This window comes from Rhododendron vialii, chromosome 4a (assembly GCF_030253575.1).
Source record: "Rhododendron vialii isolate Sample 1 chromosome 4a, ASM3025357v1".
In the NCBI taxonomy this organism is placed as follows: domain Eukaryota; kingdom Viridiplantae; phylum Streptophyta; class Magnoliopsida; order Ericales; family Ericaceae; genus Rhododendron; species Rhododendron vialii.
Genome location: NC_080560.1, coordinates 38,121,165 through 38,138,771, shown reverse-complemented (window position 1 = coordinate 38,138,771; position 17,607 = coordinate 38,121,165). Strand labels below are relative to the sequence as shown.

Below are 17,607 nucleotides of genomic sequence, written 5' to 3'. Positions count from 1 at the left end.
GACTATCTTGACGTTCCGGATCCAATCGTGTACTACATTTTCCAAGATTCGATTCCGAAGGTTGCTGTCTTATCCGCTTTTGTGCAAAAAATGAGTTTTCTGGCATTTTTTAGCACCTGTCAAGCTGATTTCAACAAGTATGGACTTGTTTCTGAGTAAATCAGCCATTCCAAATGCAACTGTAATGTTTGTTCTGCAAGATCCCGACCCGTAGTTTCTGTATTGTTCTTTTGGAGCCTTAAAATAATCATTTACGGCGTTTTCGGGCATTGAGAACTTGTTCGGGATGCTTGGTTGGTCGATTCTCTTGGTTTGAAGTTGAAGGATGGTGTATCCTCTGTTAGTTGCGATCTTGGAAGGGGAACCTGTTTGACGCCATTGTGAAGCTCGGTGGAGGTATTTTGGAAGTCTTGGTGTGAGCAAGACATGCCTTGGTGTGAGCAAGGCATCGGTTCGACCCCCTGGAGTGTTTGGCGTTTTGTTTGTTGTCGCTGGTTTTGTTTGTTCGATAGCAAATCTGGTTAAACCGTCTGTTTACGGTTTTCTAAAGATTCTGATTCTGATTCTGTCTGTCGATGTTCATCATCTGTTAGCCATTCTTAGGAGTGGTATTCTGGCATTCTCCTATCAAATCTGGTGTTTTGATCAAGCGCATCTGGTGCTTGTAGATGCTGATCACATCTAGGGGACTTGGCGATAGGTGGAGTCCGTTCGTAATTCATGGAGGAGCCGTCTATGTTTGGTATGGACCGGACTTGTTTAATCTCGTCATTGCCATTAGAGACGATGGTGTGTCTCGAATGGCATCTGTTGTTCTGTCTGCTATTGGAACCTGTTTGGAATGTAGTAATCTTGCAACATTGGAAATTCTGTCAAAACAACCCAAGGGTTGAAGGAGAATGGTTTTTAAGGAGGCTGTGTCCCCACCATTTTGTCTTGAGAAATTTTCAATGTTTGATAGCAAGAGTTACTCAGTTGGAATTCGTTTCTGGAAGTTAGCTTAGAACTTCAGAAACCTTGCTCTTCTGTCCGCATCCGGCGACCCGTATTTTTGTATTCTATTTGAAGAGCTCTATTCTGTTTGGATACTACCGATTTGGAGCAAATGCATTTGGATTATTTTGGGAAGCAGCTTTGGCATGATGCTTGGAGGAGGCAACCCAGGGCCAAGTTTGTCTTGGGCAATGTTATTTTGCTTCTCTTGGTGGTATGTATCAATTTGATTTGTTAGTCGATGTGTGTTCCGCTGCACTTGGGTCTATTTCTCTGAATTTGGATGCAATCAATTGCATTTTGGCATTGGCGTTGGTGGAGATAGATCATTGGACGACTAACCTATTTTTCAGTCATTTGGATTGATACTTGCTGCTGCAGATTTGTTGAAACTTGTTGAAGCATCGTTGGGTGCTTGTGCCTTACGGCAATTGATGATAACCTTGGAGATTGTGGTGGGTCTTAGGTGTCATTTGGATTTGTTATCGGAATCTGGTATTTGGAGTTGTCGCGACTTGTCTGAATTTGGTTCTGAAGTTTGCTCGAAACTTCAGCTGGCTCTTCTGTTTGAATTATCCTGATAACCTGCGTTTCTTGTAGTCCATTTAAGAGCATGGATATCTATCTACAGTTCTGTTCTGTTCTGTTTTGTCTATTTGAAGAGAGTTTGTCTGTTTTGCTTCCTCTGTTTTGACTCTCTTAACTCTCTTTGGTTCGTGCTTCTTGAGAGTTCTGTCTGGTCTGATTTTCTGTTGCATGGATTGCATCTGGTTGTCCATTGTACGGATCTGAAGCTTTGTTGATTCGAGGATTGTCGCCAAGGTGGAGATTATTGACTTATGGGGTATGGTGGCTCCCGTCCTCATAATTGAGCTTCGGCTCATTTGGAAAATCTAAGATTTGGCTCAGTCCACTTTGTGGACTTTTTTGAAGTTCTCTAGATTATGAAAATCCCAGGCATGGGTTTTGCATTGAATGATCTCGCATGGCCATGAACAGTGAAGTTTGCACAACCAATAAATTGGGAGCTTTGCTCCATGGTTTTGTAACTCTCTTGAGTGAGAGACCAAAGTGGAAAAAGAAAGAAAAGAGAGGAGGGAAAAACGTGGGAACCCCTTTGGGGTTCTCCCCCACCGTGAGAATATCATTAGGAATATGAGCATGAATCAGTGAGGGTTTGAATATGAATAGAGAGAGTGTAGTGAACTGAGGAAACTCCTTGTAAAGCTTGTCTCCATATTATAATATGAATTTGTTTCCGTTGTCTGTGGATATACCAGATTTTGAGAAACCACGTATATTCTTGTCTTGTGTGTGTTTGTGTTCTTGGTTCGATCGTCTGTTTCCGCAACAATGTTGATGTCTGAGTTTGGAGCATAGTCCACATAATTAGTAATTGTATTTGTGAGAAAATCCTAGATGAGATTTTATAGACGTTTGGACCGATAGCAGCTATTCATGGCAAGTGCAAAATACTCTTGAGATCTCAAAATCCCTGGTATATATCTCTCTAAAGAAAGAAAGTCACGTTTGTATTAGATTAGAAAAACATTGTAGGACGACTCATATGGAGATTTGAAATGGAAAAATGTTGGTATCCCGGGCCTTCAGTATAGCATTGGTATCCCGGACTACCCTCGGGTACTCAATCTAACACACAAATATCTATTTATCACACAAATATCTATTTATTGTGCACCATTTTGCACAAAGTAATAGGACACGGGCAAAAGGACACGACACGTTGGGGACACGGTAAACAAATATATATGTTTGTCTTTTATATACATGACATGACAGTGAAACCCAAAAAAAAAAGTAATGACGATTAACGCAACTATATTAAAATACCATATGCCCAGGAGTACTAACAGGCCTATGGATGATGAGCTTGACCATTGACCATGACTTTTTTCGACTTTTTTGATCATTCAAACCTGCACATCCCAGCAATCTGCCAGGAATCTCATTATCACATTTTTTCCCCCAAAACTATTTTCCATTTTATTTTCTTTTAATTCTCAAAATTCAAACATGTTTAATTTTCCTTTTTTTTGTTGATATGTTATTTATAAGCTCGGAAAATTTCAACACTGGAAGTAACAAGTTGGCACTAGAAGTAGGGATCTCAAAAATCTGTGATATCTCTATAGAGAAAAAGTCACGTTTGAACGAAGCATCATAGGACAGCTGATAAGGAGATTTGAGCATAGGATTGAGCAACTGAAATGAGTTTTCGCATTTGTGTTAATAGCGTGTTAATGGAAGATGTACTTGGTGTTTTATTGATATGATTATATTGGGGTTGTATTTGAGGCTATAGAGTTCAAACAATAGAGTAGTCTTGATCCAATTATCTTGGGGTTGTAGTTGCAATAGAAAATCAGGGTCAGAATTTAGAAATGTCGCTTAGGCTTGTAGGTTGTGGTTCAAAGCCACAAACTCCGCCTGTGTCATGCTTAACCACTTGATTAGTACACAGCCGGTCCCAAGCCTGGAGAAAGGAGGAGGGTTGATTAGGTAGCTCCTATCATGGAAAAACTTGTTGGTCCCACTAGTTCATGAATCTGAAGAATGTACAGATTATTTCCTTGTGTTAAATCAGTTCTCTTTTGTTTTCTCACGGTCCTTTTCCAGTTTTAAGGGTGGGGTTGTATAAGCATGGATTGTGTACTCACTTCTATTCTGCTCCTGTTTCCATCACGCTGTCGTTATACCGTGTACCAGTATTTTTCTTTTTTTCTTTTTGCAATTCTATCGTATTTTTTCACCTAGTTAACAGGTTCTGAGTGAAGCTGGTGCAGTGGCCCAACTTGCAGCTGACATTCCGCTACCATCAGTTAAGGTAATAGAAAGAATGAGTACCCTTTTAACATGTGGTTTAAGCTTTAAGCTGATGGTATATCTAGTTTTTTAAGCTAAGTGAAGCAGTTACAAATTTGGTAGGAACGCTTATAAGATCCGGTTAAGCTATGAGGAAAGTTGAGATCAGAGGTAAGAGAAATGAGTTCTTGACAGTTGTTACATTAGGTTTATAATGGAATTAATTGCCAAATCTTCTCTAATTGGGGTTACAATCTGCATGATTTAAGCTATCATCAGTGAATGATTACTTCTAGATTTATGGCTTGCGGCAAATTTTGAGGAAGTTTTTAGGAATGAAGGTGATTCGTCTGGTCATATGGGCGGTCATCTGACGTCGCGTCGCTATGATATTTTTTTTCTGAACGGCTGCAATGTCACTGCAATATTGCCTGCTATGTATTTGGATTTAGGAAACCTTCAAGTATTCTGGACAGCACATGAGTCTCAATCTGGTTAGCTTGGGGTGGTGGTTCCAACAGAGAATTGGTTAAGCATTTAGAAGTGTCCCAAAGGTAGTATGTAGTGTAGGTTGTGGCATTGAGTGCCACAAGAATGTTATATTCCGCCTCTATCATGCTTAATGTCTTATTCAGTATACAACCAGTCGCAATCCCAGAGAAAGGAGGAGGATTGAATTAAATAGCTCGTAGCATGAGCAAAAACTTTCTTGTCCAGTACATGAATGAAGCTTAAGAAAAAAGAGAACATCTAACATTTTGAATCGACTCTGCTATTTTGATTCATTGCCATTAGAACATGAAAATCTAGAACCTTGTTCCGAAGTACAAAACCGTCTACTTCTTTAATGCAAGGGTCTGTAAGTTGTTTTCCGTGACATAACGTTGATAAAGTTTGTACTCTATGAAAGACAAAACAAGGTCATGAATACCTCACTTTTGACTAACAGTTTTGTGCATTTCTTTTGTAGAGTGTTCGAATAATAGTTGTTGAATTGCTGATTTATCTAGGTATCTAATACCCAAAAGCGTTCGCTTTAGTCACAATGCAAGGGATGGATGGGGAGATGATCTTATTCTGGAAGGAGATGCGCAAGGGATAATTCGGATGCTGCGGGGAGTTCAATGTGCCAAGTCTCATTTTGCCGTTATCACCACATATACGCTTAATTTTATTAGTTCTGTCGTTCTTTTTCGTTTTCGTTTGTTCGTCGAGATTGTAATAGGGTGGCTCATGCTATAGCTAAATATTGTTGGTGCAAAAACTGGAACCTTCAAAATCTGGAGATGGAAACCGCTTCAAGTCACGTTACGACGTCGCTTTCCGAAAACAGTATTCGCCCCCACCAATTGGTGTGCACCGAGTTACAACAAATATGTTCTGAGGATAAAACGAAACCCGATCAATGATCTTCTGTTTGCATTCACACAAACGAAGGACAGGCAGAATACCGAGCCTATGAGAATCAATTGAACCAAGGACTGTTAATTCCGTTTCTGCAGAATAACGGAATAACAGCGCAGAAAACAAGTCAGAGAGAGGGAGAGTTTCTGGATATTTTTTGGTGTGTTGAATGACTTAACCAATGGCCTATTTATAGACCTATAGACACCCTTACGTGAAAGTTGTGTCTTTAATAAACACACATTAGAAAGGGTATGTCTCTTGAAGACAATTAATCAAGAGAAAGGATATCATGCCTTTTAGTAGGCACCCTTTCGTGAAAATAACTAATTAGGAAGGGTCATGCCTCTTGGAGGCACCCCCATGTATTACATCTCTTCCTAACAATCACACCCTAAGTTAATAGGTGTTATAACTATTCGCATAAAGTCAAACCCCATGTAAAAAAGTGTCGCACCTTTTCACAAATAACCTCCCGCAACCTTTTTTTTATTTTGAAAAATCTCCAACAAATATGCCCTATCCTTGGAGCTACCTACGATCTGGAAAGATTTTATGAACTGAATTTGTAGGGAAGCTTCTTTAAACTTTTCTCAGAGTGATGAATAAAGTATTTGCCAATTGACAAAAAAAAGAAAAGAAAGAAAGTTTTGTAGCATTGTTCGTATGTATGTTTCTCTTTGCATGCTCTATGGGCGTGTTTTGCAAGTTTGTCAACATAAGCATTTGCTCCCGCACTCAAACATCCCTCTGCGCTCACGCTTTCAATCCTCACAATATTCATGAATTCTGATTGTCTGGGAGAGTTTTAACTGACGCTTTCACCTCCCACTCGCGATCCTATACACCCGCATTGTGTGACTTGGGTTTTGTTCACACTTTTGACTCTTTTTTTTTATAGTCAAAAAATGTGGTAGGGGGCGACCAGCGTAGCAACTCCTTCTTGAGTGTAACCACAGGAGCTCCCGACCCGCCATGGAATGTCCGGTTCGAGCCATAGCTACCATCCGGGAGGACAGGTCATCACCACGACACCACCTAGTGCACAGCGGCGAGAAATCCCCCTCTTTGGTCCAACTACGGGTTCGAATCAAAGCCTATTAATGGCACCATCGGGTACATGCACACATGTGCCTCCCGAGGCTCGAACCTACACAGTTGTTAAAGAGAGGTGGTGACTCTCACCAACTGGACTACCACCTTGGTGGTACTTTTGCCATTTGAGCAAATAATTCCAGTCCTCTTCTTTTTTTTCATTTTTTCTCTCACTTTTATAAAAGAGCTGCGAATCCGGTCCAACTCAATTCAAACGGGGTGGTTCTATCTACTACCTCTCATTTACTCTGTAAAACCTACTAAAATTTTCGATGACTATATATCTTAATGCATAATGACTATATTGCCCCTTAAAAATTTATCGGTACAATCCACATACTTGAGACACTTCAAAAATTTTCTGCCCACTACTCCTACACATACAACTCATCATCTTCCTCCTTTCCCTTAACGTAACACTTCTTCCCCCTCCTTCCTCCTCTACTATTCGCCATCTCTTACACTACAAATCCTCTCATTTTAAATCTTCCTCCCTTCATCTCTCTCTCAATGAAAAAGCAAGGATCGGACAACCAATGAATGGAAGGTTCCTTTTTTTTCGATTCAAAACCTTGCCCATTTAAAGGTTTTCAAATTTCAAGCAATTGAAGATACACCAATGGAAATGGAAGCAAATTTGATTGGAAACAGTGTGGTAGTGGAGAACATAGGTGTTATCACGGACATTGTCGCTTAGGAGCCGAAACCGCGGGGAGTGGTAAGCCCTTTGTTTTTTAAATTTTCGGCCTAGGCTTAAGAGAAAATTACCTATTAAGGATAGAAAAGTGCATGTTAATTCCCATTAATGAACTCACGGTCCCAAAAATCATTACTATTTTCTGGGTTAAGAACCCAAAATTGCTAGGTGTCCTACCTTGGTCAAACCATAATTGGGGGCAATGTTTAACTTATTTCGGATTAATAAACCCGACATTTTGACGTTCTTTTGACATTTATAACCTGAAATCAACATTTTCCTTCATTGTTTATGTCGAATATTTACTCCCATGAAAGATTGTAATTTGTAGGGCATGTATTTTCCAAATATATCTACAGAGCAAGTAGGCTGGCTTTTTTTGATATTTTGCTATATTTTGTACTTGAAGGGTGATTCTTCAACGCATGGCAACCACACAAGTACATCGGCTCTCTATGATTACACATGGCATTTTATGACGGACTAGGCGAGTGTTTTGAAAGAAGTTAATCTTTTTAGACGACTTTATTCACTACAGGTTATGAATATTTTTCTTCAACCATGTATGCGTAGCTTCTTTTTTTTTTAAGTGGATAGTATCAACTGGTAAAGAACACTGTTTGGTCATTGTGAGAAAGTCGTCGAAGAAAATGGCAAATAACCGAAGACCAAGAATGAGATTTGCATGCAACCAGAGCGGAAGCACATAAAATTTGTCAACAAGTTAAATGGCAAAAGAGACAACGGAATTCAGAATCTCATGAGACAATAACTTGCCTGCCTTCTGAAAAAGAACAAATAGATAGCACTTGTGTTAGACCACATAAAAAGACACTTCGGGCGTTGCATTTGTAGCAAACATTTCCTGTTTCTTGCCATTTATCGTTTCCTTCAGCATTGCATACAGTTCCGAAGAAATATACAGGATAAAGATGGCTAATTTCCTTTCCAACAAAATTTAGGCCAAACGATGCCGATACGTGCCGATCGCTAGTACGGAAATGAATCCAGAATGTTATAATCCATTGCTAAGGTCACCAATTATGGTTCGGGATTCCTTTGTGTAGATGACACACCCAAATTTAAGTTGCTGCTGGACTACAATATCAAAAGCATATAAGAATGAGATCAAACAAAAGGCTAAAACAATCACTGGCAGTAAAAACCTAACAAAAAGAAAAGGGAAAGAAAGAGAGAGGCCGATATTAACATTGCATACTTTATACTACACTAAATTAAAGGAATAAAATCAAGCTGTAGAGAAAATAAAGCAACTAAAATACCAAGCAGTGTAAAGAAAGCATAAATCGTCTAAAACAGATGAAAGTCGCTCAACATTTTGATCACCGAGTTCCGTGAGAAACATAGAACGGAAGACAAATTAGCAGCCACCAACCCAAGATTAATTTATCAATGCTATATCGTAGTAGTTTTTTCGGGGGCATTCTTTCTATAACAAGAGAGAAACTAGCAGCCACCAACCCAAGATTACTTTCGATAGATTGGAAGTGGTTGAGAACCTACGTTGTGCTTGATCGCAGAAAGTCAAATGAAGTAGCACTAACGTTCCCTGACATGGACAAGGATCATCGTTCTCCTATGACTTAAAAATGGTACTGAAAAACAAAGGATGAGACAAATACACATGCAACAATGTTACCCGAGCTAAAACTTCCCTCATCATGTCCTATACATGCAATGCAACCAGGGAAGGAAGCAAGATTTTGTAAACGTGGGGCTGAATATGAACAACAAGATTTAGAAATTTCAAGGTTTGGGAATCTAGTGAACTCATCCCGTTGATGGCAAGCTCGACCGCCTAGATCTCTCAATATAACGAGCATTCAGGTCAGGCACATCAATATTTCTTGCCTACAAAATAATATTCCCTCCGTCCTCCGTCCCTAATAAGTATCCCTTACGGAAAGGCATGCAATTTTTTAAAAAACGCAAAGTACTTCAGTGAAAAAATATTCAATTTCTTCGCACCAAATCAGATCTTTAATTCATTGCAAAGAATTTGAAAACATTATATATGCACTAAAGTACTTTATTTTTTGTTCAAAAATTGCACGTCTTTTTTAGGGGACACTTGTTTAGGGACGGAGGGAGTATCACATTCGAATGTAAACCATCTCATCAATCATTTCTAAATTTTTTAAGATGTTCTTTGATAGACGAAACAAGATTCATGGCATTTAAAATTAAAATTTGTAGAAGTTCTTTGATTAAAGAAATTAAGATACATGTGAAGTATTATTATTAAAAATAAAAATAAAAACAGAAACTACAGGGGGCCTTGGCCCCCATAAGCCCAGTCCTCTTTCCGTCTTTGAATGCAACTACCAAACTTCACTCCTACTAGTCCATGACTCCATATGAGTTGTTGATACAGGAGGACAATTAGCCAGGAATCTTTCTGGATCAGAACTCATAGCTGATGTCTGAATACCAATGGTGAAATGTGATACCCCCACATCTATAATTCAAACATGCAATAGCCCAATACAAAATTTGTCTAAAAAGAGGATACACTCTATGCAACATTAATAAACAAGGAGGCGAGCTATTTTTATGAGTCTGTCCGGCGTCCGCTTCAACAAAATGCGGGATTCACCCATGATACTATGTATTGGAAATCATTGCCTTCATAGAGGAGACAATCTCAAAACTAAGTGTCACAGACTCGCCGAAATTAAATAGAACATGAAACAAGAGAGCTAGATGAACAAATCAAGAAACTTAACACCAAGATCTGTGTTTCCTCCAAATGCTCTGTACTTGTGCATATAGATATAAGCATAGAGATACAGTTTTACTTTTACAACTATATTGCATAAAAGGATATACCAAATTTCCAATTACTTGTTAATAGGAAGCCTGAAGCCCGAGACCAGATTATAGAACCTAAATTAACTCCTTTTGCCAATTAGTCAAACTTCGATGGGCTGTAAGTATACAATGAGCACTACAAGATACTGCAACAAAGTCACTCGTCCTGACACTAAAACTCGTAGGAAGATGAAACATAAGCGACTTATTTAAGATAAAACATAAGTCGATGAAATGGTCAATCACTTACAATCAAAATCAAATAGTCTTTTCAATATCAGAACACCACTAAAATGTTTGCTGAACACTTTTCTAGGACAAATAAGTCATTGTCAATCCATGGAGGAAAAACTAGCAAATCCACCACGTAAGCCAACAAACCTAGCATATAAATAAGAAAAAAACTGAAAGAGAGAGTTCAGATGCTCACACTCACCCCTAGATGAAAGAAGCCAGGTCTGAATTCAGGGCTAAAGAAAAACTTTGTGCATAAAAGTTTTTGAATAAGACTTTTGAGAACCGAAATGATGCGGTGAATTCCACAAGCATTCTGCAAAACAGAAAGAATGCTCAAGAAAAGGTTCAAACCGGAAACAAAAAAGGAACACATTTAGTTTGTTGCCTGGTCTTAGAAATTATGCAAAGCTGAACTATTTCAATGTAATTCCAGACATGGCATCATCCATTGGACCTTGTGCTTTTCAGTTTGTGCATTGTGTGCTGTTCGAACAGAAGACATGTTATCGAGTCACTTCAAGGATTTAAGGAGATAAGCAGACTACCATTCACATACCTTTTTCTTTAGTTGAGTTATTTCACACGGTTGAATACTGCTCCTATTTCTGCACTTAACATGCTTTAGGTTATCGCAGTCTGCTATTTTCAAAGTCTCAAGGGAAGCTAGGTCTAGTAGTTGCTTTGGCAAATAATACAGCTCCCTCAAAGACCTTATTTCCAAATATCTTAGGGATTTGCCGCTTGTGTCCAGCACATGTTCAATGAGAATACCAGTATATTTCCAACGCGGATCTACTACTATGGTCGAAAAGGATTTACACAATTTTTTAAGAAACCTGTGAAGGCATACCTCGAAACAACCCGTGAATCTTGAATGGATAACAAATGACTTGCAATGGTAATCAAGTTAGGGCAGTCCCAAATACACAACTTCTAAAGACGAGGAAAGAACTCCATTATACTCGTGGTTGCAGGAGGCAACGATGACACATCTGACCATTCTTTCAACTTCAACATACCACGAATAGTGAGTTTTCTCAATACCGGGAATACTACTACTGCTGGATGCTGGTGCAGCCACAGTAGTAGTACTACTGCCACCAGCAATTTGCTCATCGAATCCATAGAATTCAGAACCAATGTGCTCCCCATTATCCAATTCATTCATTTTAACGACTTCAAGGTGCGGAAGGTGTCCGAGTATTGGGATTACTTCCAGCTCCCTCAAAGAGCTTAGTTCCAAATGCCTACGGATTTGCTGCTTGTTTCCAGCACATGTTCAAGGAGAATACCAGCATATTTCGAATGCGGATCTACCACTATGGTCAAAGAGGGTTTACACACCTTTTTAAAGGAACCTGAGAAGGCATATATGTCGAAACAATGTGTAAATCTTGAATGGATAACAAATGATCTGGAATGGTAATCAAGTTAGGGCAGTCCCAGATACACAATTCCTCGAGACAAAGAAAGACATCCATTATACTCGTGCTTGCACGAGGCAATGATGATACATCTGACCGTTCTTTGAATTCTTTCAACATCGACTACCACAAAGAGTGAGTTTTCTCAATGCCGGGAATACCACTAGTGCTGTTAGAGGATTTGGTCTCGGGAGGCAGAGGATGAATCTAGGCTCTGTTTAGTTATTTAAACGTTGCTTAGTTTTTTGATGTTTTCCCTTGTTCCTTTGGTCATTTGTTATTGTAATACTCGTATTTCAGTGATAATAAAATCTTTTGCTTAGCAAGGCAAAAAAAAAAAAAACTAGTGCTGGTAGAGCCACATTACTACTACTACCACCAACAATTTGGTCATCGAATACAAAGACTTCAGGACCAATGCACTCCACATTACCTAACCACCATTACAATGACTTCTAGGTGAGGAAGGTGTCCAAGTATTGGGATTTCTTCACATAATCTGCAGCAACTTAATTGGATCTTCTCTAAATTTCAAAGCAATCATCATCTCTACTTCTCATCCATGATGCCAATCTTTGCCCTCCAAAACCACTGAGCGTTAAACCTCTAAGATTCTTGTGAGTTTAAAGTCCTTCCAACATCCTCATAGTTAATGTCCGTTTTTCACCAAGCCCAACGCAATCCCAACTCTGTAACTTCTTATTTTCCTAATGTGGGTACATGGTACCAAGTATCAAGGTGCGAAGCGAACAAGGTGACTTCAAGAGGTGAAGGTTAGCCCAGCTGAAGGAGACCTCTGGGGCATGACTGAAGGATAACCCCTCCTGAAGTCGAAGGCTTACACTTGGGTTGAAGGTAAGGCTCAAGTCGCTCGGGACTGAAGGAGGACTGTGGAACGGAGGCTTGAGCTTTAAGGGATCGTCTGAAGGCCCAAGTTCCCTTCAAGAGTTTGGACTTCAGACTAGTCTTAGAGAGAGGGAGACCTGTTGACCGAAGGACAATTTCTCGCTCTTCGCATCATACCTACCACCTGACCTTTGGATCACTGACCTCTAAATCGCTTACCCTCAGACATATGGCCTAGACCTCACATGACTACTACCTACCTCTGCAAGCTTCAGCCCTATATATGACACATCTTATTAGCCTAACTTCAGAGGTCTGACTTCTGGCCTCAAAGGCCTACAACCTTTAGACGACCAGCCATTGAGGACCCTCCACGTGTCATCAGTCTAGCTAGCTAGACTTTAGGCCATCTCCCTCCTAAATAAATGGGCGTTGCCTTCATCCAACACAACACACCCATTGCTCTTGGTCTCTCTATTGCCACTGTCTCTCTCTCTAGGATCTTCCTTAGGCTCTCTCCTCCTCCGCCTTCGGCACCCCGGGCCTTCTGTACATCATTGGACTACCCTCAGGTACTCAATCCAACACACAAATATCTATTTATTGTGCACCATTTTGCACAAAGTAATAAAGACAGAGAGAGGACACCGCTACACCAACCAGCAAATTATGGGAAAATGGAGGACACGACATGTTGGGGACACGGTAAACATATATATATGTTTGTCTTTTACATACATGACATGACAGTGAAACCAAAAAATAATAACAAGAGTAAGGCAACTATATTAAATTACCTTATGCCTTCATTATCATAAGTCATTATATTACCCACAAAAGTGTTTCGACATAAGTTGTTTCATCATTCACATGTCATTTTAATGTATCAACCAGTATCTAAGACACGGATCAAAAAAACCAGTATCTAAGACACAAAATGAAGAATTTCCAATGCTTTCACTAGAGTAATGACATGATCCGCGAGTGCCCTAAAGTATTCTGAGCATGTCCCAAGAGTGTCCAAGACAACAAAATTGATAATTTGAGGACACTTACACTTTGAATGTTGAACACTTGTCCTGAGAGTGTCCGGCGAGGGTTGGTGTCAGACAAGCTTCCAATACCGGAGGTAGTTGACCTCCAGCGAGGTGTCCGTACTTCATAGATACTGCATAATACTCTAGTTTGAATTAAAAAGATACAAGTGAAACCAGATTTCCTCTAAAAGCAATATAATTTTGCAGACCTTAGGGCCAAACGCTTGAAACTAACTGAAAATTTTAATCATGCAGACTTGAGGTCTTAACGCTAGAAACTAATTGAAAAATAATAATTTTCTCTGCCTGATCCTTCCCTATCCATTTTGATAAAAGAATAACATGGATTTAGTACAGTTCATCGCGATTACATGCAAAAAGAACAGTTGTAAATTCATCAGGTATTTACATAATGTCAGCATCAAGGAATATTATGGAGGTTGCTGGGCACCACAGTGACAAATCAGCATTTTAACTGGGTAACTTCAGAGGCTTTAGAAATAATCGAAACGAACTTAGGAAAAACATGACAGAGCAGCATGACTAATGTTACTGCAGCCAACCATGACAGAATCAACATGACTAAATGTGAAAGAATCAACATGGGCAGCATTATTAGGCCTGTTTTGTTGCTATTGAACGAAATAATTTTTCAAAACACATTTTAAGGATTGTTAGGAAAACACGGACATAATTTCAGTTTGGCATCTAGTATTAAAATTGATTTTCAAATCTAAATTTCAAATAATTTCTTCTTCTTCTTCTTCTTTTTTGTCTTTTTCCTAACAAATGGCTTTTCCCCAAAAAAATCTTCAAAAACATTGAAATCAATTGAATCAAACAAATTTTTTGAAAAGTGATGTAAAACACTATTTTTCAAAACGCAACGGCAACAATGCAATTAATTTAAAAGCTTCTACAAAGGACACAAAAATGCTTACAAGGCCCAGGACTGAAGTATAAATTGAAATGGCATGTTTTCTACTAATGGTCTTAAAGCACATTGGCCTAGTGGATTTTATGCAACCAACGGAATAGTATAGGTAATGACGTTATAGCTTTTGGGCTTTAGTAGGGACCGTTCCCATCCAAATTTATTCTTCTACCCTTTTCATTCTTCCTCTAGAGTATCATAGAGGAGATTCAGGACACATGTAACCATTGCTCTGGACTGGTACAAAACTACAGAAATCTGGAGAAAAATAATAGAATGGGAGACTTATTTGAACTTCAAGAATTGAAGGGGGGCAAATAATTGAAGTAACTACAGAAAAATGGAACAAAGCACTGAGACCTGAGTCAATGACATTCAGCACCTTTGATAGCCCTGTACAAACTTTGGAGTCCAAATGGGAGAAGTGGACTCACACTCAAGAATCTAAAACATGTGGTAATGCTAAGAAGTAAGAACATAAAAATTAATGATATCGAAAATCATATTACAGTATTACACTAAGTAATTTAGACACATTCAGAGAGAAATCAACGAGTGGAAGAGTTAATGGGAAATATGTTTGAACAGTGTATTCCGCCTTCCCAAGGTAAAAAAAAAGAGAGGCTATGACCCCGAATTACTATTCAGAATACCACTAATTTATATGCAGAGAGACAAGAGTTTGGCTCAATGATAGCCTACATATTTTTGTGTAAAACTAGACTTACCTTCACAGCTCCACGTCTATCCTTGGCATGAACTTCGTTATCACTTCTTGAAGAGCAAGAGCCCATCCTTCAGTTAAGATTTAAGTCCTTAATCATGTAAAAAGTAGATGCAACCGCTTCCTCAACAAGTAACAGAGCCTGATAGAAGTTCTGTTGTTAACAAAACCTCATATGATAGACTTGTAATCACCAATATCAGGCAAGAAACCATTCTGCTCCATTTTCACAGACAACTCTTTAGCTTCATCGAAAAATCCTTCTTGGCGAAGACCACGTATCATGATATCATATGTAATAAAATCAGGTTGTAACCCCTGGGAAGAAAGTTTAATAAAAAGATCCCTTGCATTATCAAGTTTCTTATTCTTGCATAATGCATCAATGAGGATATTGTACATAACGACATTGAGACAACCTCTGTTTTCAATCATGTGAAATAACAACAATGCTTCATCAATATGCCCGGTCTTGCAAAGCCCATCCAACAACATACCATAAGTTTTGTCACTGGGAGTTAGGCCGGCAAGTTCCATCTCATTCAGTAGTTCTTGAGCAACTGCATATTCACCAACCCGAAAGAGACCCTTGAACATAGAGGTAAAAGTTACAAGGTCAGGCTTCAAACCCCTTTGAGGGATTTCTCGGAAGAAATTGATGGCCTCGTCTAAGTTCATGTTCTCGCAATACCCATAGATTAGAATGTTATAGCTGATGATGTTAGGCTGGAGGCCCCTATTCACCATGGTATCAAACACTCTCTTTGCTTCATCCATTCGGCCTTGGACACCATACCCTTGCATTACAGCACTGTATATGACGACGTCAGGATCCACACCTCTTTCTATCATGAATTCAAGTACCTCCTCTGCTTCTCTTGCCATTCCTTTATCGGTAAGGGCATCCACAAGCACAGTGAATGTACAAACATTTGGTGAAACACCACTATCGAACATTTCTCTCAGCATTTCTCGAGCCTCCTCCCACTTGCCACAATTGTAGAGGCCATGAATCAAAGACGTATAAGTGACAACATTTGGATGGATACCTTTCCCATTCATTTCTAATAAGAAGTTCATGGAGTCATCTACCATCCCATCCTTGCAAAGACGGTCAATGATCATGCTATACCCTTTGACGTCAGATTTAAACCCTCCCTCTTCCAATGTCCTAAGCAACCGAATAGCCATGCTCGTGTTCCCCGTTTTGCAAAGGCCATTGACAATCATTCCATATGGAACGACAATCGGTTCAATTTCTCTCTTACTCATTTCTATTAAAAGTGACGTAGCCTCCTCCCACCGGCACGAGTCACATAGACAACGAATTATATTGATATAAATACCACCATTTGGGTGAATTCCTTTTTCTTTCATCCCGCATAAAAGGTTCATAGCATCATCCACCATGCTGATACCCGTTCCAGCATTTGCACCTTTGCAAAGCCCATAAACAATTGTTTGATACATATACACATTTGGTTCAATTTCTCTCTTTCTCATTAACTTCTCGAATAACTCGAACGCGTCATTAGTTTTATCTTCTAAAATAAATCCGTTCATCAGGGTGGTGAAGGTAGTTACATCAGGTTTATCACCGCGTTTAAAGATGCCGCCTAAAAGAGAGAACCCAAAACCAACTTGATTCACGCGACAGAAACAGTTAATTGCAATGTTGAGGCAATAAATATCAACCCGAATGCCCAGAAACTGCAAATTGTCAAAATGAGAAAGAGCCTCGGTGTAACGTCCCGCTTTCGCAATCATCGATAACGCTTTATTTATTACACGTACCGGTGGCAAAGGTCGCATTTGGGACAACTGGTTCAGAAACTGTTCAGCTTGTTGGAGTCCATCTAGCTTTATTCTCGGTTGGTGTTTTTGTTGACTGGTGAAAGTAGCAGAAGGAGGAGAACAACTAGGGTTTCTAGTGTTAGAGCAACAACGAAACAGATTTACAGTCCCAGTGGGAAGGGAGCACGATGAAGGGTGTGGTGGTAGAGAGAGATGATTACCTTTTCGGTAATTAGCAGATTCCATGGGACTGATTGCTGAAAGTGCACCACTTTGAGTCATCGTCTCCGTCCTCTGCGCCTCTCTCTCTCTCTCTCTCTCCAGATAAATCACCTTTTCGGTGGTCTAGCTTAGGTCACCGCCGACGAGTGCGGGTGCAAGAGCATGAGCTGGAGCGTTTAAGGCTGTGTTCCACAATAAGAACTTATTTTTTGTTGAATAAAAAAGTTTGTTCCTCAAAAAATAAGAAGGAGATGCTTATTTTTTAAAATTTATATAGGAATCAATGGGCACCGGAGGGAAATCATATCAGCGGCCGTGCCAGGCCATTTCCGGCCACCGGACGGCCAATCCGAACCGTCCAAAAATTCTAAAAAAAAAAACCATAGGGGCCATCGCGGGAATCAACGGCATCCGAAGTGTGTAGGGGGCTTGATCCGAGCACCCCTTTTCCATGTATATATGATCATCACATATACACGGAAAATGGGTGCTCGGATCAAGCACCCTACACATCTCGGATACTGTTGATTTTCGCGATGGCCCCC

The 17,607-nt window shown here is 39.6% G+C and overlaps 1 protein-coding gene across 5 annotated transcripts; it reads right to left on the bottom strand.

Moving 5' to 3' along the window:
* Nucleotides 1-7,757: 7,757 nt before the first annotated feature.
* LOC131324212 (pentatricopeptide repeat-containing protein At1g63330-like) lies at nt 7,758-17,253 on the bottom strand. 5 transcript variants are annotated; one of them, XM_058356080.1, is made up of 4 exons: nt 15,051-17,253; nt 13,408-13,519; nt 10,281-10,394; nt 7,758-8,110 (listed from the first exon to the last, which is right to left on the bottom strand). In XM_058356080.1, exon 1 carries the CDS (start codon nt 17,120-17,122, stop codon nt 15,218-15,220), a length of 1,905 nt encoding a protein of 634 aa, XP_058212063.1. In that variant the 5' UTR covers nt 17,123-17,253; the 3' UTR covers nt 7,758-8,110; nt 10,281-10,394; nt 13,408-13,519; nt 15,051-15,217. The 5 variants fall into 5 exon arrangements, with proteins under 5 accessions (XP_058212063.1, XP_058212066.1, XP_058212065.1 ...); XM_058356083.1 differs by having other exon boundaries at nt 13,408-13,531; nt 15,051-17,221; XM_058356081.1 differs by lacking the exon at nt 7,758-8,110 and adding an exon at nt 9,441-9,456 and having other exon boundaries at nt 15,051-17,221.
* Between the last annotated feature and the right edge of the window lie 354 nt (nt 17,254-17,607).